At 45.3% G+C, this 24,296-nt stretch overlaps 1 protein-coding gene across 1 annotated transcript in view; it reads left to right on the top strand.

Annotated features, from left to right (window-relative positions):
- The window catches only part of LOC112239493 (ral guanine nucleotide dissociation stimulator-like 1), a 30,509-nt gene extending 15,219 nt beyond the window's left edge, over positions 1-15,290 (top strand). The window contains exons 11-21 of the mRNA XM_042327849.1: positions 66-180; positions 3,728-3,897; positions 4,639-4,838; positions 5,168-5,242; positions 5,417-5,610; positions 9,214-9,347; positions 10,292-10,611; positions 10,725-10,810; positions 10,946-11,035; positions 12,465-12,496; positions 12,809-15,290. Coding sequence (XP_042183783.1) covers positions 66-180; positions 3,728-3,897; positions 4,639-4,838; positions 5,168-5,242; positions 5,417-5,610; positions 9,214-9,347; positions 10,292-10,611; positions 10,725-10,810; positions 10,946-10,959 — 1,308 coding nt within the window. The 3' untranslated portion in view covers positions 10,960-11,035; positions 12,465-12,496; positions 12,809-15,290. The remainder of the gene's footprint in view (positions 1-65; positions 181-3,727; positions 3,898-4,638; positions 4,839-5,167; positions 5,243-5,416; positions 5,611-9,213; positions 9,348-10,291; positions 10,612-10,724; positions 10,811-10,945; positions 11,036-12,464; positions 12,497-12,808) is intronic.
- Positions 15,291-24,296: the final 9,006 nt, after the last annotated feature.

The following is a 24,296-nucleotide window of genomic DNA, read 5'->3' as shown; positions in this document are numbered from 1 at the left end:
TTGAATAAATGTATGGAACCCTTTTAGTGGTTTTTGATTGGTACATGGTGTTGTTCCCTCCCCAGTTGACGAGTCAGGATAAGACTCCAGCAGTGATCTCTAGAGCCGTGGCCAAACACAACCTGGAGACTGAGCCTGGGGAGGGATACGAGCTGGTGCAGGTCATCTCTGACGAAAGGGGTACAAATATTCTCCCTGTCACTCAAATATCACACACTCAGTCTTTCATACTCTCATTTGTAATTACCGGCGCCGACAGAGATGGCCGCCTCGCTTCGCGTTCCTAGGAAACTATGCAGTTTTTTGTTTTTTTACGTGTTATTTCTTACACTAGTACCCCAGGTCATCTTAGGTTTCTTTACATACAGCCGACAAGAACTACTGAATATAAGATCAGCGTCAACTCACCATCAGTACGACCAAGAATATGTTTTTGCGATGCGGATCCTGAGTTCTGCCTTACAACCAGTGTAACCGAGTGGATCACATGCAGCGACCAAAAAAAAAACGACTCAGAAAAAGAGGGAAACGAAGCGGTCTTCTGGTCAGACTCCGGAGACGGGCACATCGTGCACCACTCCCCAGCATTCTTCTTGCCAATGTCCAGTCTCTTGACAACAAGGTTGATGAAATCCGAGCAAGGGTAGCATTCCAGAGGGACATCAGAGACTGTAACGTTCTCTGCTTCACGGAAACATGGCTCACTGGAGAGACGCAATCCGAAGCGGTGCAGCCAGCGGGTTTCTCCACGCATCGCGCCGACAGAAACAAACATCTCTCTGGTAAGAAGACGGGCGGGGGCGTATGCCTTATGGCCAACGTGACATGGTGTGATGAAGGAAACATACAGGAACTCAAATCCTTCTGTTCACCTGATTTAGAATTCCTCACAATCAAATGTAGACCGCATTATCTACCAAGAGAATTCTCTTCGATTATAATCACAGCCGTATATATCCCCCCAAGCAGACACATTGATGGCTCTGAACAAACTTTATTTAACTCTCTGCAAACTGGAAACGATTTATCCGGAGGCTGCATTCATTGTAGCTGGGGATTTTAACAAGGCTAATCTGAAAACAAGACTCCCTAAATTTTATCAGCATATTGATTGCGCAACCAGGGGTGGAAAGACCCTGGATCATTGTTACTCTAACTTCCGCGACGCATATAAGGCCCTGCCCCGCCCCCTTTCGGAAAAGCTGACCACGACTCCATTTTGTTGATCCCTGCCTACAGACAGAAACTAAAACAAGAAGCTCCCACGCTGAGGTCTGTCCAACGCTGGTCCGACCAAGCTGACTCCACACTCCAAGACTGCTTCCATCACGTGGACTGGGAGATGTTTCGTATTGCGTCAGACAACAACATTGACGAATACGCTGATACGGTGTGCGAGTTCATTAGAACGTGCGTTGAAGATGTCGTTCCCATAGCAACGATTAAAACATTCCCTAACCAGAAACCGTGGATTGATGGCAGCATTCGTGTGAAACTGAAGGCACGAACCACTGCTTTTAATCAGGGCAAGGTGTCTGGTAACATGACTGAATACAAACAGTGCAGCTATTCCCTCCGCAAGGCTATCAAACAAGCTAAGCGCCAGTACAGAGACAAAGTAGAATCTCAATTCAACGGCTCAGACACAAGAGGTATGTGGCAGGGTCTACAGTCAATCACGGACTACAGGAAGAAACCCAGCCCAGTCTCGGACCAGGATGTCTTGCTCCCAGGCAGACTAAATAACTTTTTTGCCCGCTTTGAGGACAATACAGTGCCACTGACACGGCCTGCAACGGAATCATGCGGTCTCTCCTTCACTGCAGCCGAAGTGAGTAAGACATTTAAACGTGTTAACCCTCGCAAGGCTGCAGGCCCAGACGGCATCCCCAGCCGCGCCCTCAGAGCATGCGCAGACCAGCTGGCCGGTGTGTTTACGGACATATTCAACCAATCCCTATACCAGTCTGCTGTTCCCACATGCTTCAAGAGGGCCACCATTGTTCCTGTTCCCAAGAAAGCTAAGGTAACTGAGCTAAACGACTACCGCCCCGTAGTACTCACATCCGTCATCATGAAGTGCTTTGAGAGACTAGTCAAGGACCATATCACCTCCACCCTACCTGACACCCTTGACCCACTCCAATTTGCTTACCGCCCAAATAGGTCCACAGACAATCTCAACCACACTGCACACTGCCCTAACCCATCTGGACAAGAGGAATACCTATGTGAGAATGCTGTTCATCGACTACAGCTCGGCATTCAACACCATAGTACCCTCCAAGCTCGTCATCAAGCTCGAGTCCCTGGGTCTCGACCCCGCCCTGTGCAACTGGGTACTGGACTTCCTGACGGGCCGCCCCCAGGTGGTGAGGGTAGGCAACAACATCTCCTCCCCGCTGATCCTCAACACTGGGGCCCCACAAGGGTGCGTTCTGAGCCCCCTCCTGTACTCCCTGTTCACCCACGACTGCGTGGCCATGCACGCCTCCAACTCAATCATCAAGTTTGCGGACGACACAACAGTGGTAGGCTTGATTACCAACAACGAGACGGCCTACAGGGAGGAGGTGAGGGCCCTCGGAGTGTGGTGTCAGGAAAATAACCTCACACTCAACGTCAACAAAACTAAGGAGATGATTGTGGACTTCAGGAAACAGCAGAGGGAACACCCCCCATCCACATCGATGGAACAGTAGTGGAGAGGGTAGCAAGTTTTAAGTTCCTCGGCATACACATCACAGACAAACTGAATTGGTCCACTCACACAGACAGCATCGTGAGGAAGGCGCAGCAGCGCCTCTTCAACCTCAGGAGGCTGAAGAAATTCGGCTTGTCACCAAAAGCACTCACAAACTTCTACAGATGCACAATCGAGAGCATCCTGGCGGGCTGTATCACCGCCTGGTATGGCAACTGCACCGCCCTCAACCGTAAGGCTCTCCAGAGGGTAGTGAGGTCTGCACAACGCATCACCGGGGGCAAACTACCTGCCCTCCAGGACACCTACACCACCCGATGCTACAGGAAGGCCATAAAGATCATCAAGGACATCAACCACCCGAGCCACTGCCTGTTCACCCCGCTGTCATCCAGAAGGCGAGGTCAGTACAGGTGCATCAAAGCTGGGACCGAGAGACTGAAAAACAGCTTCTATCTCAAGGCCATCAGACTGTTAAACAGCCACCACTAACATTGAGTGGCTACTGCCAACACACTGTCAATGACACTGACTCTACTCCAGCCACTTTAATCATGGGAATTGATGGGAAATTATGTAAATATATCACTAGCCACTTTAAACAATGCTACCTTATATAATGTTACTTACCCTACATTGTTCATCTCATATGCATACGTTGATACTGTACTCTATATCATCGACTGCATCCTTATGTAATACATGTTCACTAGCCACTTTAACTATGCCACTTGGTTTACATACTTATCTCATATGTATATACTGTACTTTATCATCTACTGTATCTTGCCTATGCTGCTCTGTACCATCACTCATTCATATATCCTTATTATTCTTTATCCCCTTACACTGTGTATAAGACAGTAGTTTTTTTGGAATTGTTAGTTAGATTACTTGCTCCTATTTTGTCGGAACTAGAAGCACAAGCATTTCGCATTAACATCTGCTAACCATGTGTATGTGACAAATAAAATTTGATTTGATTTGATTTAATATTGTCATAAAAAATCCTTCGTTTTCCAGAACTGGTGATTCCAGACACCGCTAATATGTTTTACGCCATGAACACCTCTGCAAACTTTGACTTCCTGCTGCGTGTGCGAGGCACGGCGGGGTGGCCTGTCCAGCTGAGGAGTTGCTATGCCTCCACACTCCCCTGCACCCAGCAGCGTGCCAGCCTACGCCTCAGCAAGGTCACCTGTTGTAGTTCCCTATTGTAGCGCTAGCAGCACAAAGGTTTCTCTCTTCTCCCTTTTTTCTCTCTTCTCCCTTTTTTCTCTCGCCCTCTCCCTTTTTTCTCTCGCCCTCTCCCTTTTTTCTCTCGCCCTCTCCCTTTTTTCTCTCGCCCTCTCCCTTTTTCTCTCGCCCTCTCCCTTTTTCTCTCGCCCTCTCCCTTTTTCTCTCGCCCTCTCCCTTTTTTCTCTTCTCCCTTTTTTCTCTCGCCCTCTCCCTTTTTCTCTCCTCTCCCTTTTTCTCTCGCCCTCTCTCTCTCCCTTTTTTCTCTCGCCCTCTCCCTTTTTTTCTTTCTCTTTTTTCTCTCGCCCTCTCCCTTTTTTTCTCTCTCGCCCTCTCCCTTTTCTCTCTCGCCCTCTCCCTTTTCTCTCTCGCCCTCTCCCTTTTCTCTCTCGCCCTCTCCCTTTTCTCTCTCGCCCTCTCCCTTTTCTCTCTCGCCCTCTCCCTTTTCTCCTCGCCCTTCCCTTTTCTCTCTCGCCCTCTCCCTTTTTCTCTCGCCCTCTCCCTTTTCTCTCTCGCCCTCTCCCTTTTTTCTCTCGCCCTCTCCCTTTTTTCCCTCGCCCTCTCCCTTTTTTCCCAGCAGAGACAATATCCTGACACATCTGCCTAAAAATGTAAATATAGGGTGCCTTTGTCTCAACCTCTTTCACCGTTCTCATTGTTCTAATATCCCTGGTTCTTTCCATCTTGTCTCGTCACAGGCAGCGGGGGACCGGCTGCCACCCGGCCACACGGTGAGTCAGCTAGAAACCTGGAAGATCCGTGCTGGAACTCTGGAGCGGCTGGTAGAGACCCTGCTAACGGGGTTCCGGGGCAATGACCTCACCTACACCAGCATCTTCCTGTCCACATACCGCACCTTCGCCAGCACACACACCGTGCTGCAGTTACTGCTAGACAAGTACGTCTGGTTCTGGGCTGGGGGCACAGGGTGGCTAGAGTGTATAGCAGGAGCTGACAACAGCTGGTCCTGGTGGGACCTAGTGTGTGCAGGCTTTTGTCCCAGTCATAGTGCTATAACACCTGGTTCAATAATCAACATGATTTTGATGAAGTCACGTATGTGTAAGTGTTGAGCTGGGACAAAGTGTGTATAGACTGTGGCTCTCCAGAACCATGGTTGAAGAACACTACTGCTCTATATGAAGAGGCTGAGGAGACTTACTGGTTTCACTGCATTTAGACTGATGGTAGATAGTGGTGCTGAATTTTTTGTTGTCTTTCTCTCAGGTATGGAATTCCAGAGGATAGTGAAGGACAGACTGAGCAATGTAGAACCTCTGAAACCAAAGGAGCCGTTCGAATGTAAGATTTCTCAACATCTCCTGCTTTACTTGGTCTGTCTTCGCTTGATTTCCATATTGATTCAAGTGAAGTTGAGTTGTTACTGTGTAGCTTTCCTGTCTGCTTTGCCCTCTGTCAGCAGCAGCTTACTCCCAGCAGCCCTCCCTGACTCTTGCTGCCCCTCATCCCCCTTAGTGCCCTTGCCTCCATCTTGAGAGCCTGGATGGGCCAGTATCGAGAGGACTTCCAGGAGCCTCCATCCTACCCCTGCCTTCACAGGGTGATGGCCTACCTACAGAGGGCCCTGCCTGGATCGGAGCCCATGCGTAAAGCCCAGAGTCTACTGGAGCAGCTGAAGGCTGAGGCCAGTCTGGATGTAGACTCAGAGGGTGGGTGAACAGTAAGATATCTAGTTAATTAGTACTCTATCCTCTCAATTCTTTAGTTTTTATCTCTCTCTTTCTCTCTAAAAATACCTTTATTAGATAGCGCCGGAGGAGATGGCCGCCGTTTTACGGTCTCCTAACCAATTTTGCTATTATGTGGGGGAGTTTCGCGATATTTGTAAATGATTTTGTACACAATGTTTCTGCAACCGTATCTTACGGCAGAAAAGAGCTTCTGGATGTCAGGACAGCGATCACTCACCTCGGATTAGACAAAGAGCTTCTGGATGTCAGGACAGCGATCACTCACCTCGGATTAGACAAAGAGCTTCTGGATATCAGGACAGCGATCACTCACCTCAGATTAGACTAAGATTTCTTCAACAACAACAACCGCAGCAACAGGACTCCACGATATTCTCCAAACACCCCACAGGGCAGACATCCCAATTATTCGCAAGAGGAAGCGACGCAGAGGATGGAGAGCCGGATGCCTCGTCCGGACCCGCAGAAGACAACTAGGAAAGCTGCCGTTACCATCAATATTACTCGCCAACGTGCAATCATTGGACAATAAACTGGACAAAGTAAGATCACGAATATCCTACCAACGGGACATAAAAAACTGTAATATCCTATGCTTCACGGAATCGTGGCTGAATGACGACATGGATATTCAGCTAGTGGGATACACGCTGCACCGGCAGGATAGAACAGCACACGCCCTGAGACGAGTGGGGGCGGTCTGTGCATATTTGTAAACAGCTGGTGCACGAAATCTAAGGAAGTCAATAGATTTTGCTCACCTGAAGTTGAGTATATTGTGATAAACTGCAGGCCACACTACTTGCCTAGAGAGTTCTCAGCTATACTTTTGGTGGCTGTTTATTTACCACCACAGACAGATGCTGGCACTAAGACTGCACTCAGTCAGCTGTATAAGGAAATAAGTAAACAGGAAACCACTCACCCAGAGGCGGCGCTCCTAGTGGCCAGAGACTTTAATGCAGGGGAACTTAAATCAGTTCTACCAAATCTCTATCAACATGTTAAATGTGCAACCAGAGGAAAAACATTCTAGATCACCTGTACTCCACACACAGAGACGCGTACAAAATTCTCCCTCGCCCTCCATTTGGTAAATCCGACCACAACACTATCCTCCTGATTCCTGCTTACAAGCAAAAATTAAAGCAGGAAGCGAAGCACCAGTGACTCGGTCTTTTAAAAAAAATGGTCAGATGAAGCAGATGCTAAACTACAGGACTGCTTTGCTATCACAGACTGGAACATGTTCCGGGATTCTTCCTATGACATTGAGGAATACCCCACATCAGTCACTGGCTTAATCAATAAGTGCATTGAGGATGTCGTCCCCACAGTGACTGTACGTACATACCCCAACCAAAAGCCATGGATTACAGGCAACATTCACACTGAGCTAAAGGGTAGAGCTGCCGCTTTCAAGGAGCGGGACTCTAACCCGGAAGCTTACAAGAAATCCCGCTATGCCCTGCGACGAACCATCAAACAGGCAAATACAGGGCTAAGATTGAATCATACTACCCCGGCTCCAACGCTCGTCGGATGTAGCAGGGCTTGCAAACTATTACAGACTACAAAGGGAAGCACAGCCGCGAGCTGCCCAGTGACACAAGCCTACCAGATGAGCTAAACCACTTCTATGCTCGCTTCGATGCAAGCAACACTGAGGCATGAATGAGAGCATCAGCTGTTCCGGACGACCGTGTGATCACGCTCTCCGTAGCCGACGTGAGTAAGACCTTTAAATAGGTCAACATACACAAGGCTGCGGGGCCAGACGGATTACCAGGACATGTGCTCCGGGCATGTGCTGACCAACTGGTAGGTGTCTTCACTGACATTTTCAACATGTCCCTGATTAAGTCTGTAATACCAACATGCTTCAAGCAGACCACCATAGTCCCTGTGCCCAAGAACACAAAGGCAACCTGTCTAAATGACTACAGACCCGTAGCACTCACGTCCGTAGCCATGAAGTGCTTTGAAATGCTGGTAATAGCTCACATCAACACCATTATCCCAGAAACCCTAGACCCACTCCAATTTGCATACCGCCCAAACAGATCCACAGATGACGCAATCTTTTTTGCACTCCACACTGCCCTTTCCCACCTGGACAAAAGGAACACCTATGTGAGAATGCTGTTCATTGACTACAGCTCAGCGTTCAACACCATGGTACCCTCAAAGCTCATCACCAAGCTAAGGATCCTGGGACTAAACGCCTCCCTCTGCAACTGGATCCTGGACTTCCTGACAGGCCGCCCCCAGGTGGTGAGGGTAGGTAGCAACACATCTGCCACGCTGATCCTCAACACTGGAGCTCCCCAGGGATGCATGTCTCAGTCCCCTCCTGTACTCCCTGTTCACCCATGACTGCATGGCCAGGCACGACTCCAACACCATTAAGTTTGCTGGCGACACTCCCTATAGGGAGGAGGTCAGAGACCTGGCCGGGTTCTGCCAGAATAACAACCTATCCCTCAATGTAAGACAAAGGAGATGATTGTGGACTAGAGTAAAAGGAGCACCGAGCACGTCCCCGTTCTCATCGACGGGGCTGTAGTGGAGCAGGTTGAAAGCTTCAAATTCCTTGGTGTCCACATCAACAACAAACTAGTTTGTTCCAAACACACCAAGACATTTGTGAAAAGGGCACGACAAAGCCTATTCCCCCTCAGGAAACTAATAAGATTTGGCATGGGTCCTGAGATCCTCAAGGTTCTACAGCTGCAACGTCGAGAGCATCCTGACCGGTTGCATCACTGCCTGGTACGGCAATTGCTTGGCCTCCGACCGCAAGGCCCTACAGAGGGTAGTGCGTACGGCCCAGTACATCACTGGGGCAAAGCTGCCTGCCACCCAGGACCTCTACACCAAGCGGTGTCAAAGGAAGGCCCTAAAAATTGTCAAAGACCCCAGCCACCCCAGTCATAGACTGTTCTCTCTACTACTGCATGGCAAGCGGTACCGGAGTGCCAAGTCTAGGACAAAAAGGCTTCTCAACAGTTTTTACCCCCAAGCCAAAAGACTCCTAACCAAATGGTTACACGGACTATTTGCATTGTGTGCCACCCCCCCAACCCCTCTTTTACGCTGCTGCTACTCTCTGTTTATCTTATGCTTAGTCACTTTAACTACACATTCATGTACATATTACCTAAATTGGCCCGACCAACCAGTGCTCCCGCACAGTGGCTAACCGGGCTATCTGGATTGTGTCCCACCACCCGCCAACCCCTCTTTTTACGCTTCTGCTACTCTCTGTTCATCATATATGTACAGTCACTTTAACAATACCTACATGTACATACTACCTCAATAAGCCTGACTAACAGGTGTCTGTATATAACCTTGCTACTGTTTTTTTCAAATGTCTTTCTGTTTTTATTTCTTTACTTACCTACACTCACGCACCTTTTTCTGGCACCATTGGTTAGAGCCTGTAAGTAAGTATTTCACTCTAAGGTTTACACCTGTTGTATTTGGCGCACGTGACAAACTTTGATTTGATCTCCATGTTTGGCCTTCCATCATTAATCTGATCATTACTCCTGGTAGGTTTCTCCAGTGGTTTTGACAGCATACGCTCCTTCGGCCTGTGTGAGGATGAGGAAGTGGAGATTGAGGTCCAGGAGGACTTCATGTCATTTGATACAGATTTGGTGGCAGAGCAACTGACCTATATGGATGTGGTAAGAGAAAGGCTGAGGGAGGGGGTCTGGGTGGGAGTATGGATTCCCAGGTGGGATTTGAACAATGCACAATATATATACGTTTAAGTGTTTTAATACTATGCCTGTGTCTAGACAGGAAGCCCAATTCTCTTATTTTCACTGTTTGGTCTTTTGACCAATCAGATCAGCTCTGAAAAGATCTGATGTGAAAATATAATGTGATTTGTCAAACGACCAATTAGTGGACGAAAGATCAGAGTTGGGCTGCCTGTATGAACGCAACCTAATTGTCTAAAGCCTTATTCACACTGCAGGCCTTAATGCTAAAATCAGTTTTTTTTTCCAAATCCGTTTTGGACTACGTACTGTCCAAACAGTAAGTTACAAGTGACCAAATCGGATTAGTTTGTTTTCAGACAGCAGCCATTTCCTGACATGGCTACGCTAGTTGTCATAGTAATGATGGGTGTGTGCAGTGGTGTAGGCTGATTGGTGGTGGTGCTCGTGCATCCTATTACTCAGAGGTTATGTAGAAAGCTAAGGTGACAACAATGCCTGACATGGAATCTTCCCAGTTGCTTTGAATGTTCAAAATGATGGTGTAAGAACACTTTTTTAAAAGCTCAGGATAAGTTGATTCAACTTTCAAAACAAATTATTTTTGGCTAGCCACAGCAATCAACTAGCTAGCTAGGTAGCTGTTTAGCGTTCTAGCACATTAATTTGTTTGTAAACAATTAACAGGCTAGTTAGCTACCACATGTTCTTGTCAAACTGTTAGAGTAGCTAGCAAGCAACAAGATATGACAAATAAGTCTAAAAACAACTTGAGGGCAAATATATAAGATTTGACCGTTCAGACACAAGTCACATGGACATGGAATCAGATTTCTACCGGACTTCAAACCACCTACGAAATTAAGCCAATGTGAACACGGCTTAATTAGTTTGTCTGTTTCCAGTTGTTGTTCAATAAGGTGATTCCTCACCACTGCCTGGGCTCCATCTGGTCCCAGAGGGATAAGAAACAGAACATACACAGTGCTCCCACCATCCGTGCCACCATCACCCAGTTCAACGCTGTGGCAGCGTGTGTGGTCAGCACCATACTGCACCGACGCCAGATCCACCCGCTTCTCAGGGCACGGGTCATCAAGCGCTGGATAGACATCGCTCAGGAGTGTCGCATGCTTAAGAACTTCTCCTCGCTCCGTGCCATTGTGTCTGCACTGCAATCCAACCCACTCTACAGACTGAAGAGGGCCTGGTCCTGGGTGCCCAAGTGAGTCTCTTTCACAACCTGAATGCATATGAACTGATTAGTCACAACTTATGTGGAGGAGTTCCAATGCATTCCCAATTAGTTCTAATCTTTTCTCTATGTAATTCCCCCAGAGACAGCATGTCTACGTTTGAGGAGCTATCAGACGTCTTCTCACATCACAACAACTACCTGACGAGCCGAGAGCTGCTGATGGGGGGTGAGAGACTGCTCTATTAATTAATACAATTTTATATGAGAAGGTTTGGCTATTGGTGTAGTGGTTGATTGATTTATGATTTAATTGATTGTGTAAATATCAAATCACTACTGCGATTGACTTTTTCCACTACAGGAGGGCACCTCTAAGTTTGCCAATCAGGTAGGCTGTGTTAAGGAGCACCAGAAACACACTCACAAACGATTCCAGAGGAAAAATGAAATGGTGAGAGATGGAGCAAGCTACAAGCCACTGGCAGTTTGTGTTCAAGGCCCTGTTTGTGTTTACATTTTAAGGAGGGAGGTCAAAGTGAGAAGCTTGGCAGTGGCTGCAGATGTAGTGGTATTGTTTATCCTATGCTTTTACTTTTCCCAGGGTGCACTGCAGGGGACAATACTTTACCTGGGCACCTTCCTGACAGACCTGACCATGTTAGAATCAAGGAGTGCGAATTACAGGGGAGCCACAGGGATGATCTATTCCCTGAATAGGCAAACTGGGGAGCGGGGGGTCTCTAAATATTTATAATTAGACAAAGACAAGAGCATAACGCATCAATCTCACTGGAGAAAGCATCCTTGCGAGCGAAATGGCACCTGTCATAGTATTTTGGGCGAGACAGCACTGGATATATGGGCTACACAGACTGATATGCTGGTTTGCTCGCGCTGAGATTCAGCCACTTGTGTATTGAAGGAAATTTATGAAACATTTCATGTATTTAAAAAAAAAAAAAAAACATTTTTGGGGAAACTTGGCATCCACTAGTAGTAGGCCTAATAGCAATCGATGAATGTCATTATGGTGTTTGGAACAGATTTCCATTCATCAAATGGATGCTGGAATTATTTTTGAGTAGATGAATGTGCACAGCTGCAGGTAGCTGATTTAAGTGAATTCTTCTTAAATTTTTTTTTTTTTTTTACAATAACCAGGTTTCCATCCAACCTTTTCATGTGAGTAATGTACATGCCAGATAAAGGTCACGACAGGCCTGATGGAAACACCTAATTTGTTGGCAAACTTTCCAATTTGACAAAACAAAACACTCTCGACAAGGTGGATCTTGTCGGTAAAATTAATTATGAGAATTTATGATAGAAATTCCGTTATGTGCAAATATTTATATAATAACCATCAAATTGAAGTAAATGTGGAGTTACGCGATTATATGGTGTGGTCTTCCCACTCGGTAAAGCATGCAGTTTATTAGGCTATAGATTAAATGAGTTATGATGAACTTCAGTGTGGTGATGCTTTATTGGAAAGGCTTGTTACCCCTTTCCAATAAATATCAAGGGTTTTATTCTGGTGACATGATGATTGATGCTAGATAATCAGATGACCACATTACTATTTGTGTTCTTGCCACATTAAAATGTAATACATTTTTACTGTTAAATGACATGTCTGTACAATTAGACCCATAAAAAAAAAAAATTCAAGCACGTGCACCCAATAGAGGCTCCCCCGACTGTGACTGTTGTAGAGACTTCTCCTGTATGTGTTGTGACTAACTGCTTTTTGCATCTAGAGCATGTGTTTCATTAGTATTTTTGGGCAGTTTTTATAGTCCTTCACCTCTGTTTGTCTCACCAGCACAGCGTGTTACCAGTGTTCAGTCTTTCACACTGTTATTTTTGTTCCCTGCAAGGTGAGCTCTTCAACTTTGAGAATAGGTGACAGGTTAGTCATTTACAACCTGTTCTTAACTTACTAATTAGTTAGTCATTAATGATCTTAGTGTCTGCTCGATTGACCTGACTAACACTGATCTCCCCCTATGAGGTTTACTGTAACTAACATATATTTAAAATAAATCTACCCTGAAATAGACATTGTGTTGTAGTCAGAGGAATTCAATCAGATTTGTAAACTTTGTCTTTGACAGGTTTTAACAGGAATCAGTTATCAGTGTTTTTTAAATGTTTATATTAGATGTATCTGACCCATACAGATGGTCCTTTTTTTACCTGACCATTTCCCCTCTGTCACCAGACTGTTCCAGGGAGTTGACTCCTCAGCAGCCAGTTCCCCGTTGAGTGAAACACAGCCTGGCCCGCCCTGCATGTACTGTCGCTTGGTCTTCCTATTGGCCATGTCCCTTGCCTAAAACACCCAGGCCTCCTGCATCATCCTAGTAAGCCTGTGTTATGCCATGAACACCTCAGCCAACTTTGACTTCCTGCTGCACTGCTGTACAGTGCTCCAGCCCCCCCCAGATATGCTGGGAGACTGACAAGGACCAAACATGGGGAATGAGTTCAAGTCAATGAGGTAGACTCTGAATTACCTATTCCCTTGTCCCCAATCGGACCCCCACTGCTGTGCCCCCCTCCCCCACACCAGTAGCAGACTGTGGCCTTCCTGTCCACTGTGTACCACGTGGGGCTGCACCTCATTGTGAGCTGTGTGATAGGTTACTACTTGGTTTTAACAAGTTATTTCCTTTTTAATATTGTCTAGCTGTCCTATCTCACCTCTATGGTGTAGTGACACATAAGATGGGGCTCTATGTGAGGCCCGGATTGCGCTGCCTGACGCATTGATTAGCAGTCCTAATAGAAATACATTTCTTAGTGTTTGGGTGACTTCGGGAGGAGGGAAGTAGATGGAATGAGTGACCTAATCTTAAACTCTTTTCACCTCAGAACAAAATGGAGTATAATTTAGTTTCTCTTTGATTCGTTTTTTTTTTTTACAAGGCAGAAAACCGTGTCACACACAATGAACAAATCATTAGGAACATCTCTTTCCATGACACTGACCAGGTGAATCCAGGTGAAGGCTATGATCCCTTATTGATGTCACCTGTTAAATCCACTTCAATCAGTGTCGATGAAGGGGAGGACACAGGTTAAAGATATTTAAGCCTTGCAATAATTGAGAGATGGATTATGTGTTTGCCACTCCGAGGGTGAATGGGCAAGACACAAAAAGATTTAAGTGCCTTTTGAATGGGCTATGGTAGTAGGTGCCAGGCACACCGGTTTGAGTGTCAAAAACATCCCTGTGGTACACTTTCAACACCTTATAGACTCCATGCCCCAACAAATTGAGGCTGGTCTGAGGGTAAAATGGGGTGCAACGCAATATTAGGAAAGTGTTCCTAATGTTTTGTACACCAGTGTATGTCAATCAAACTTGTAGAGGGTGACTGAGGACGTTTTTAAATTGTATGTTAATTCCGATTCTGTTCAGCCTGTCAACGTGGCTGAATGTGGCCGTGGGTCAGCATTTTAGAGCCCTTTTCTTGGTGTCACTTTTTTTTATTTTAAAGTTCATTTCTTACAATTGTAGCTACACATTTTTCCATGGAGCTTTGAGAAAATGTTGCGGTTTGAAAGTTTATAAACGGCGTTTGTACATTCATCACTTGTTTTCAAGGATTTATACCAGAACTGGTGCTTGTTAAAAAAACAAATGTTGTTGCAATTTATAAGTTGATGATAATTTTGTGAAGAGAAACAACTTTGTGCCGAAAGAGGAACTATGTTTCTGGTTTCATTTTAACCAAGTGAGTTTGGCGTGATACAGCCTCATTATCTACATGAGTGCCTCCCACCAGGGGGTAAGGAATAGTACGTTTCATTTCAAACTTTGAGCAGTGAAAATCTGCGTAGCAGGCAAAAAAGAAACCGCCCATTTTGAACAATACGACATTTACGTATTGCGTTGTACTCTATTTGCAGGAACTGTAATGTGTGCCGAACCTCTTACAGGATGTTCAGTTGGAAATGTACTGTGCAGAACAGACTGTCATTCAGAATAGACATGCCCGTTCTTACATTACTTTTCTATCTACAACATTCTGAACAGCCAGCTCCCTGTGCACCGAGCCTCACCCAAACAAACACTCACCCCCAATAGTTTGTCACAGACGATATGAATTACATTTTCACACTAGCCCACACTGACACTAATTCAGTTCCTCCTGTGCCGAGGCCTCTACACACTGACACCCACCCCCCTTTTAACGGAATCCCACAGATACCATCTCTCCCACACTGCCTAACCAGCATTAACACCTCCACCTGTCTAACCCACACAGTGAAACTGGTCCCTACTGTGGTCCCTACCATATACACTCCTACGTTTCATCTATTCTCTCCATCATTCTGTAATACTGACATTCTGGCCATCTCACTGAGCAGTGTACTGGACTGTTATTGGTCATTCGGTACTAAATTTGATGTACTGTGGTCGATTCTCCCTGTGTTGATTCTCATGCAACACTTGTGAATTTTCTCTAATGAACTCAGTTTCTGTGTGTCTTCACTGCCAAAATTCTCTACCTAAATAAATGATCATTACTATGATGTTTATTTGTTCGACCCTTTAACAACTTATAAGATTTAGGGAGTTCCAATTATTATTCTGGTACAAAGTAGTGTAACAAATGGGTTATTACAGTGTAATTACCATTTATCTATGTGGTCATTTATTTACCATAAAATAAAGTGCTACAATGAGAAGTCCTGTAAAGCACCATAGAATTTGTGGACTTTGAGTTAAAGACATTTCTACTGACTTCAATGCAGTCATGACCTCTCGAAGCTACTGCTCAAGTGCAATTTCATTTGAATGCAGTATCAAACACTTTTTTTATTTTAAGGATTTTACTTTAAATCTTTTACAAAAGCATTTTAGGCAAATCAAATCAACATTTATATATATTTTTTTATTTCACTTTTATTTAACCAGATAGTCCAGTTGAGAACAAGTTCACATTAACAACTGCGACCTGGCCAAGATACAGCAAAGCAGTGCGACAAAAACAACGGAGTTACACATGGGATAAACGTACAGTCAATAAGCCAATAGAAAATCTGTATACAGTGTGTGCAAATGCAGTAAGATTAGGGAGGTAAGGCAATATATAAGCCATAGTGGCGAAATAATTACAATTTAGCGTCAACACTGGAGTGATAGATGTGCAAGTAGATACTGGGTAGCAAAAAGATAAATAATATTGGGATGAGGTAGTTGGGTGTTGTATTTACAGATTGGCTGTGTACAAGTACATTGATCAGTAAGATGCTCTAACAGCTGATGCTTAAAGTTCGCAAGGGAGATATAGGTCTCCATCTTCAGTGATTTTATTTTTTTTCCAATTCCGTGCATTGGCAGCAGAGAACTGGAAGGAAAAGCAGCCGAAGGAAGTGTTGGCTTTGGGGGTAACCAGTGAAATATACCTGCTGGAGCGCTTGCTATGGTAACCAGTGAGCTGAGATAAGGTGGGGCTTTACCTAGCGAAGACTTATAGATGACCTGGAGCCAGTGGGTTTGGCGACAAATATGTAGCGAGGGCCAGCCAACGAGAGCATACAGGTCGCAGTGGTGGGTAGTGTATGGTGCTTTGGTGACAAAAAGGATGGCACGGTGATAGACTACATCCAGTTTGCTGAGTAGAGTGTTGGCGGTTATTTTGTAAATGACATCGCCAAAGTCTAGGATCGGTAGGATAGTCAGTTTTATGAGGTAATGTTTGGCAGCATGAGTGAATGAGGCTTTGTTGCGAAATAGGAAGCCGATTCTAGATTTTATTTTGTATTGGAGATGCTTAATTTGAGTCTGGAATGAGAGTTTACGGTCTAACCAGACACCTAGGTATTTGTAGTTGTCCGCATATTCTAAGTCAGAACCGTCTGTAACAGTATAAACTTTACGTCCGTCCCCTCGCCCCGACCTGGGCGCAAACCCAGGGACGCTCTGCACACGAGCAAGTGACGTCACCGATTGAAATGCTAGTAGCGCGCACCACCGCTAACTAGCTAGCCATTTCACATCCGTTACACTCACCCCCCCCCCTTTTGACCACCTCCTTTTCCGCAGCAACCAGAGATCCGGGTCAACAGCATCAATGTAACAGTATAACTTTAGTCCGTCCCTCTCCTCGCCCCACCCTGGGCTCGAACCAGGGACCCTCTGCACACATCAACAGTCACCCTCGAAGCATCGTTACCCATCGCTCCACAAAAGCCTCTGCAAGGGGAACCACTACTTCAAGGTCTCGGAGCAAGTAACGTCACCGATTGAAATGCTAGTAGTGCGCACCACCGCTAACTAGCTAGCCATTTAACATCTGTTACACGTCCAGAGTAGTGATGCTAGTCGGGCAGGCGGGTGCGGGCAGCGATCGGTTGAAGAGCATGCATTTTAGTTTTATTTGCGTTTTAAGAGCAGGTGGATGCCACGGAAGGAGTGTTGTATGGCATTGAAGCTCGTCTGGAGGTTTGCGTCCAAAGAAGGGACAGAAGTATACAGAATGGTGTCGTCCATGTAGAGCTGGATCAGAGAATCGCCAGCAGCAAGACCGGCATCATTGATATATACAGAGAAAAGAGTCGGCCCGAGAATTGAACCCTGTGACACCCCCATAGAGACTGCCAGAGGTCCAGACAACAGACCCTCAAGAGTTCAGGGTGTCAAATCGATCAGAGAAGTAGTTGATGAACCAGGCGAGGCAGTCATTTGAGAAACCAAGGCTATTGAGTCTGCAGATAAGAATGCGGTGATTGACAGAGTCGAAAGCCTTAGCCAGGTAAATGAAGACTGCTGCACTGTACTGTCTTTTATCGATGGTGGTTATGACATCGTTTAGGACCTTGAGCGTGGCTGAGGTGCACCCATGACGAGCTCTGAAACCAGATTGCATAGTGACGGTACGGTGGGATTTAAAATGGTCGGTGATTTGTTTAACTTGGCTTTTGCAGATTTTAGAAAGGCAGGGCAGGATGGATAGTCTATAACAGTTTGGGATAGTGTCTCCCTTTTGAAGAGGGGGATGACCGTGGCAGCTTTCCAATCTTTGGGGATCTCAGACTATACGAAAGCGGTTGAACAGGCTAGTAATACGGGTTGCAACAATTTCGGCGGATCATTTTAGAAAGTGAGGGTCCAGATTGTCTAGCCCAGCTGATTTGTAGGGATCCAGATTTTGCAGCTCTTTCAGAACATCAGCTGTTTGGATTTGGGTGAAGGAGAAGTGGGGGGGGCAGAGCTGTTGGCCGGGGTAGGGGTAGCCAAGTAGAGAGCATGGCCTTCTGTAGAAAAATGCTTATTGAAATTCTTGATTATCGTAGATTTTTCGTGGTGACCGTGTATCCTAGCCTCAGCGCAGTGGGCAGCTGGGAGGAGGTGCTCTTATTCTCCATGGACTTTAGTGCCCCAAAACTTTTTGGAATTAGTGCTACAGGATGCAAATTTCTGTTTGAAAAAGCTAGCCTTAGCTTTCCTAACTGACTGTTTTGGTTCCTGACTTCCCTGAAAAGTTGCATATCGCGGGGGCTATTCGTTGCTAATGCAGAATGCCACAGGATATTTTTGTGCTGGTTAAGGGCAGTCAAGTCTGGGATGAACCAAGTATTATATCTGTTTTTAGTTCTACATTATTTGTATAGGTCATGCTTATTTAAGATTGCGAGGAAAGCACTTTTTAAAGATCAACCAGACATCCTCTACTGATGGGATGAGGTTAATATCCTTTCAGGATACCCGGGCCAGGTCGACTAGAAAAGCCTACTCGCTGAAGTGTTTTAGGGAGCGTTAGACAGTGATGAGGAGCGGTTGTTTGACTGTGGATCCATTATGGATGCAGGCAATGAGGCAGTGATCACTGAGATCCTGGTTGAAGACAGCAGAGATGTATGGATGAGTTGGTAAGTTGGTCAGGATGATATCTAAGGTGCCCATGGTTATGGATTTAGGGTTGTACCTGGTAGGTTCCTTGATAATTTGTGTGCGATTGAGGGCATCTAGCTTAGATTGTAGGACGGCCGGGGTGTTAAGCATATCCCAGTTTGGGTCACCTAACGGTACGAACTCTGAAGATAGATGGGGGGCAATCAATTCACATATGGTATCCAGAGCACAGATGGGGGCTGAGGGGGTCTATAAGAAGCAGCAACGGTGAGAGACTTGTTTCTTGAAAGGTGGATTTTTAAAAGTAGAAGCTCGAAGTGTTTGGGCACAGACCTGGATAGTATGACAGAACTCTACAGGCGATCTCTGCAGTAGATTGCAACTCCGCCCCCTTTGGCAGTTCTATCTTGTCGGAAAATGTTGTAGTTGGGGATGGACATTTCAGGATTTTTGGTGGCCTTCCTAAGCCAGGATTCAGACACGGCTAGGACATCAGGGTTGGCGGAGTGTGCGAAAGCAGTGAATAAAACAAAGTTAGGGAGGAGGCTCCTGTTAACATGCATGAAACCAAGGCTTTTCCGGTTACAGAAGTCAACAAATGAGATTGCATGGGGAATAGGAGTGGTGCTGCAGGGCCGGGGTTAACCTATATCACCAGAGGAGGAGTAGGGTATGGCTAAAGGCTATAAGAACTGGTCGTCTAGTGCGTTCGGTATAGAGTAAAAGGAGCCGATTTCTTTGGCGTGGTAGAATAGATTCAAGGCATAATGTACAGACAAGGGTATGGTAGGATGTTTAGTAAAGTGGAGGTAAACCTAGCCATTGAGTGACGGGAGAGAGTCTCTGGAGGCACCAGTTAAGCCAGATGAGGTCACTGCATGTGTGGGGGGTGGGACAAAAGAGCATATTGTGCAGGGCTGGGGACTCTACAGTGAAATAAGACAATAACTAACCAAAACAGCAATAGACAAGGCATATTGACATTAGAGAGAGGCGTGTGTAGCCGAGTGATCATAGGGTCGAAATAGTAGCAATAGGTGAGTCAGGGAGCCATTCAGCAGTCGCTACTACATTAGGTGAGCTTGAGACACAGCGATTCAGACAGCTAGCGGGCCGGGGATAGCAGATGGGCCTTCGGTGACGTCGCAAATTGAAGAGCCTGTTGAAACCACCTTGGACGATTACGTCAGCAGACCAGTCATGATGGAAAGGCGGGGCTCTGTCGGCAGTAAAGGGTCCAGGCCAATTGTCAAAGAGGTATTGTAGCCCAAGAATTAGTTGGTGCACCTCATCGGCTAGCCGGGAGAAAGGCCTAGCTCGAGGCTAGCTCAAAGCTAACTGGTGCTTGCTTTGGGACCAAGCCGTTAGCCAGGAGTAGCCACATGGATTGCAGATAGCTATCAGCGATGATCCGGTGTAAAGGTTCAGAGCTTGCGGTAGGAATCCGGAGATGTGGTAGAGAAAAAGCAGTTCAATATGCTCTGGGTTGATATCGCGCTGTGCAGACTGGCAGGTATTGACCGAGCTGAGGCTGGCAGGTGTCCGAGTTAACAGTGAAGACCGCTAGCAGTGGCAAACTGACTAGTAGCTAGTTAGCTGGCTAGCTGTTGATGGGGGTTCCGGTTCTAAAGTATAAAAACGGCAGATCCGTACCACATTGGGTGAGGCGGGTTGCAGGAGAGTATATTCAGACCGTAGATCGAAAGTGAGATTAAAATGTATACAAAACAAGGAATTATATTTACACGGGACAAGACAAAACACGCGTCTGACTACTACGTCAGCTTGGATTTTTACATCCCAGACCCAAGACGATAATGAGTATACATAGAAATCTATATAAAATACAGTATTTTTGTTCAAGACAAGCTAATAAGACACCTGAGTGAATATGCATGCCCTGCTAACTTGCTCAACGTCCCGCAGAGAGGAGGGCCAGGCTGCTGGGGGAGCTTCTCCCTCTCTCCTTCCTTTAACATTTAACAAGTGTCTTAATTTGGTCAAGGGCTCCTTGTTCTCCCATCCCTCCCCTCTCGGTTCCACTCGCATCTGGCCCGGACACTTTTTTTTCTTTCTTCTCCCCCCAGCACAATGGTTCCGGCAGTCTCCCCCTTATCCCCCCTCCTCTCTGTGGTCACACCCACACCCACCCACGTCTTTCAGCTCAAGCTCAATCATCATGGCTCTCCAACTCGATCCCACTGTTCCCCATGCATACAATCACATCTCTCATAGGACCCACAAACAGAGATGACTAGTGTTGGGCACACATCTGGAATTATAGTCATACGTGAAGGATGTTAACCTGACTTGGAATGTAAACATGCAGTGATAAAATGTGTATGGGGCCCCCATGTTGAGGATCAGCATGGCAGATGTATAGCACAATTGGTTGAGAGCCCGTAGAACGGCAGCCATCTCCTCCGGCGTCATTCAAAACATTTGATTGTGCATTCATTTTGTTTGGAGACATTTTTTAGCGCACTACCATTGATCCAAAATAGATGTTTACTATGAAATACCATGAGAACATTGATATAATCGCCAAAACACAACATATCTTCTCACTTTAGGGCTCTATTCAATACACATCGCGGAGGTTCAGCTTTACAGCGTGATTGGGGGGGACAAGGACAAGCTACGGCTGGGAAAATACGTTTTGAACTATCATCCAACTTGGAATTGTAAATCGGGATCTCGGGCCTCTTTCTAGCGCTACGACCTGAAAATCACTGATGTCATCATGATTCAACCCCCCCGGAGTTCCCAGTTGTCTTGAAAGCACCATAAATCCAGAGAATGCCAGACTTTGATGACAAAATTTGCCCACGAAGGACCGCCGCGCCACTTTCCTGTTCAAGTGAGCACAGCACAACGAGCCCAAAACTATCTGCTGAATAAATTATGTAATATGCTAGCGAGATAGTATTACTTTCTTAGCTACAGTATAAATAAGTATGTTATGTAGTAAGCTGTTAGTAGCCCATGTGACTCACCCTAATAATTTGGTATATTTTCACCTCTTAATTCCACCTACTGTTCTGACTTGGTGCACATGTAGTCTATAACCTGTTCTTGAGAAATATAATCATTGAATATTGTAAGAGCTTTCATTGTCTGCTTATTTGCCCCCTTTTATTTATCCTACGGTTCTGACTTGGTGAACAGGGAGAACACTAAGAACGGCCCATGTACTGAATTCTGTCACTATACATTTCAAAAGTGCTCAACAAATAGCTATATTGACTACGTCCGTCCTAGCTTGTTCATTGTCAATCGAAATGACGGATTGCCTCTTATCCGCTTGTCATCCCCTTATGCCATAGTTTGTGCATCTCAATTGTCAGTAGAAACCACATTTGTTTGCAAGTCAGCCATACAAAAAAACAAATGATATTTACACGGGACAAGCCAGCTATATTTTATTAAGTCAGTAATTGAGGCTGAATTGTTTCACTACCAGAGAAGGCTCCGCTGATAGCCAGGTGTAGCAGTGGTGTAGTGCAATTCAGGTATTGTTAAGTGTTGTATAGTGCTATTCAGGTATTGTTTATTGTTTTGTGTTGTGCAGTTGCTTTGCTGGCATGCATTCCACCTTTTTTTGTTTTGCCCCACCAAGATTTACATGCAAAAATCGCCACTGGTAACAATTAACTCATTAGGATTTGGGGCACCACGAGAACGATTGTTTAGAGTTACCATCTCCCGAATTAAACTCTTAAGGTCTTTACCTATCACATCCATAAAACAGTCAACGTATTAATCATAACCTTGTCTCATATCATTCTGAATAGTTGTATCCTTCTGCATTTGCAAAAATCCCAGCCTTCTTAAATCTCATCCATATCTTAACAAAAATATGTTCATATTTCATATACAACATTAAGGATGGAGACTTCATGCATGTAGTGTATATACTTTTCAAGTTACAGTATTTCCTTTTAACACTTAATGACATTTAGTTTTCTATAAATCACCACTGACCATTCCCAACATTCTTATGTTAGAAATATTGTTCCAGTATTCACTTGAGTGCGTTTGAGTTTTGGCGGGGAAAGTATGTTAACAAAGTACATTCCTTTGGTTAATACTGGAGGGAGGAGAGAGTCTTCTCCTTTAATTTATAACTTGGCGTGAGCTGTCAACCTGGCAGCAGCTCCCTCCTTCCATCTTCTGTCGGTGAGAGAATGTCTGGTTACTGTCATCCATTGCCAAGCTGATCTGACCCATTCGGCTCCTCACTGGACAGTCATGACAGTAATATTCTACTGTACTGTAATTTACATTTGCACTATCAAAATTGATCCATCAAAAATGTTAAATAAAATGTCCATTGTTCCTTTCCCGTGTGATGATTGAAGACCTCTTTCATTGATTTCTAAAATAAATGTATTGTTCAGATGTAATTACAACATTTTGTTGCATTACAACCTGTACTTAATTTTTGGGGTGGGGAATTTCATGTAACATACACAAAATAGTTCAAATTGGTGAAGTGAAATGAAAAAAATTACTTCTCTAAAAACAGCGAAGCATATGTATTCACCCCCTTTGCTATGAAGCCCCTAAATAAGATCTGGTGCAACCAATTACCTTCAGAAGTCACATAATTAGATTGCACACAGGTGGACTTTATTTAAGTGTCACAGGATCTGTGTGTGTGTATAAAATCTCTGTTCTGAAAGGCCCCAGAGTCTGCAACACCATTAAGCAAGGGGCACCACCAAGCAAGCGGCACCATGAAGACCAAGGAGCTCGCCAAACAGGTCAGGGACAAAGTGGGGGCGAAGTACAGATCAGGGTTGGGGTTATTAAAAATATCAGAAAATTTGAACATCCCACAGAGCATCAAATCCATTTTTTAAAAATGAAAAGAATATGGCACCACAACAAACCTGCCCAGAGCGGGCTGCCCATCAAAACTCACGGACCAGGCAAGGAGGGCATTAATCAAGGAGGCCAAAGATAACCCCGAAGGAGCTACAAAGCTCCACAGCGGTGATTGGAATACCTGTCCATAGGACCACTTTAAGCTGTACACTCTACAGAGCTGGGCTTTATGGAAGAGTGGCCAGAAAAAAAGCTATTACTTAAAGAAAAAAATAAGCAAACATGTTTGGTGTTCGCCAAAAGGCATGTGGGAGACTCCCCAAACATATGGAAGAAGGTACTCTGGCCAGATGAGACTAAAATATAGCTTTTTGGCCATCAAGGAAAATACTATGTCTGGCGCAAACCCAACACCTCCCATCACCCCGAGAACACCAACCCCACAGTGAAGCATGGTGGTGACATCATGCTGTGAGGATGTTTTTTGATCGGCTAGGACAGGGAAACTGGTCAGAATTGAAGGAATGATGGATGGCGCTAAATACAGGGAAACCTGTTTCAGTCTTCCAGAGATTTGAGACTGGGACGGAGGTTCACCTTCCAGCAGGACAATGACCCTAAGAATACTGCTAAATCAACACACTAGTGGTTTAAGGGGAAACATGTAAATATATTGGAATGGCCTACTCAAAGCCCAGACCTCAATCCAATTGAGAATCTGTGGTATGACTTAAAGATTGATGTTCACCAGCCGAACCCATCCAACTTGAAGGAGCTGGAGCAGTTTTGCCTTGAAGAATGGGCAAAAGTCCCAGTGGCTAGATGTGCCAAGCTTAGAGACACCCCAAGAGACTTGCAGCTGAGAAAGGTGGCTCTACAAAATATTGACTTTGGGGGGGGTGAATAGTTATGCATGCTAGTTTTTTTTTTTTTGTATTTCTTGTTTCACAAAAAAATATTTTGCATCTTCAAAGTGGTAGGCATGTTGTGTAAATCAAATTATACAAACCTC

Source organism: Oncorhynchus tshawytscha, linkage group LG01 (assembly GCF_018296145.1).
Source record: "Oncorhynchus tshawytscha isolate Ot180627B linkage group LG01, Otsh_v2.0, whole genome shotgun sequence".
Classification (NCBI taxonomy): Eukaryota; Metazoa; Chordata; class Actinopteri; order Salmoniformes; family Salmonidae; genus Oncorhynchus; species Oncorhynchus tshawytscha.
Note: the sequence above shows the minus strand (reverse complement) of the source record. Positions and strands in the feature narration are given on the sequence as shown.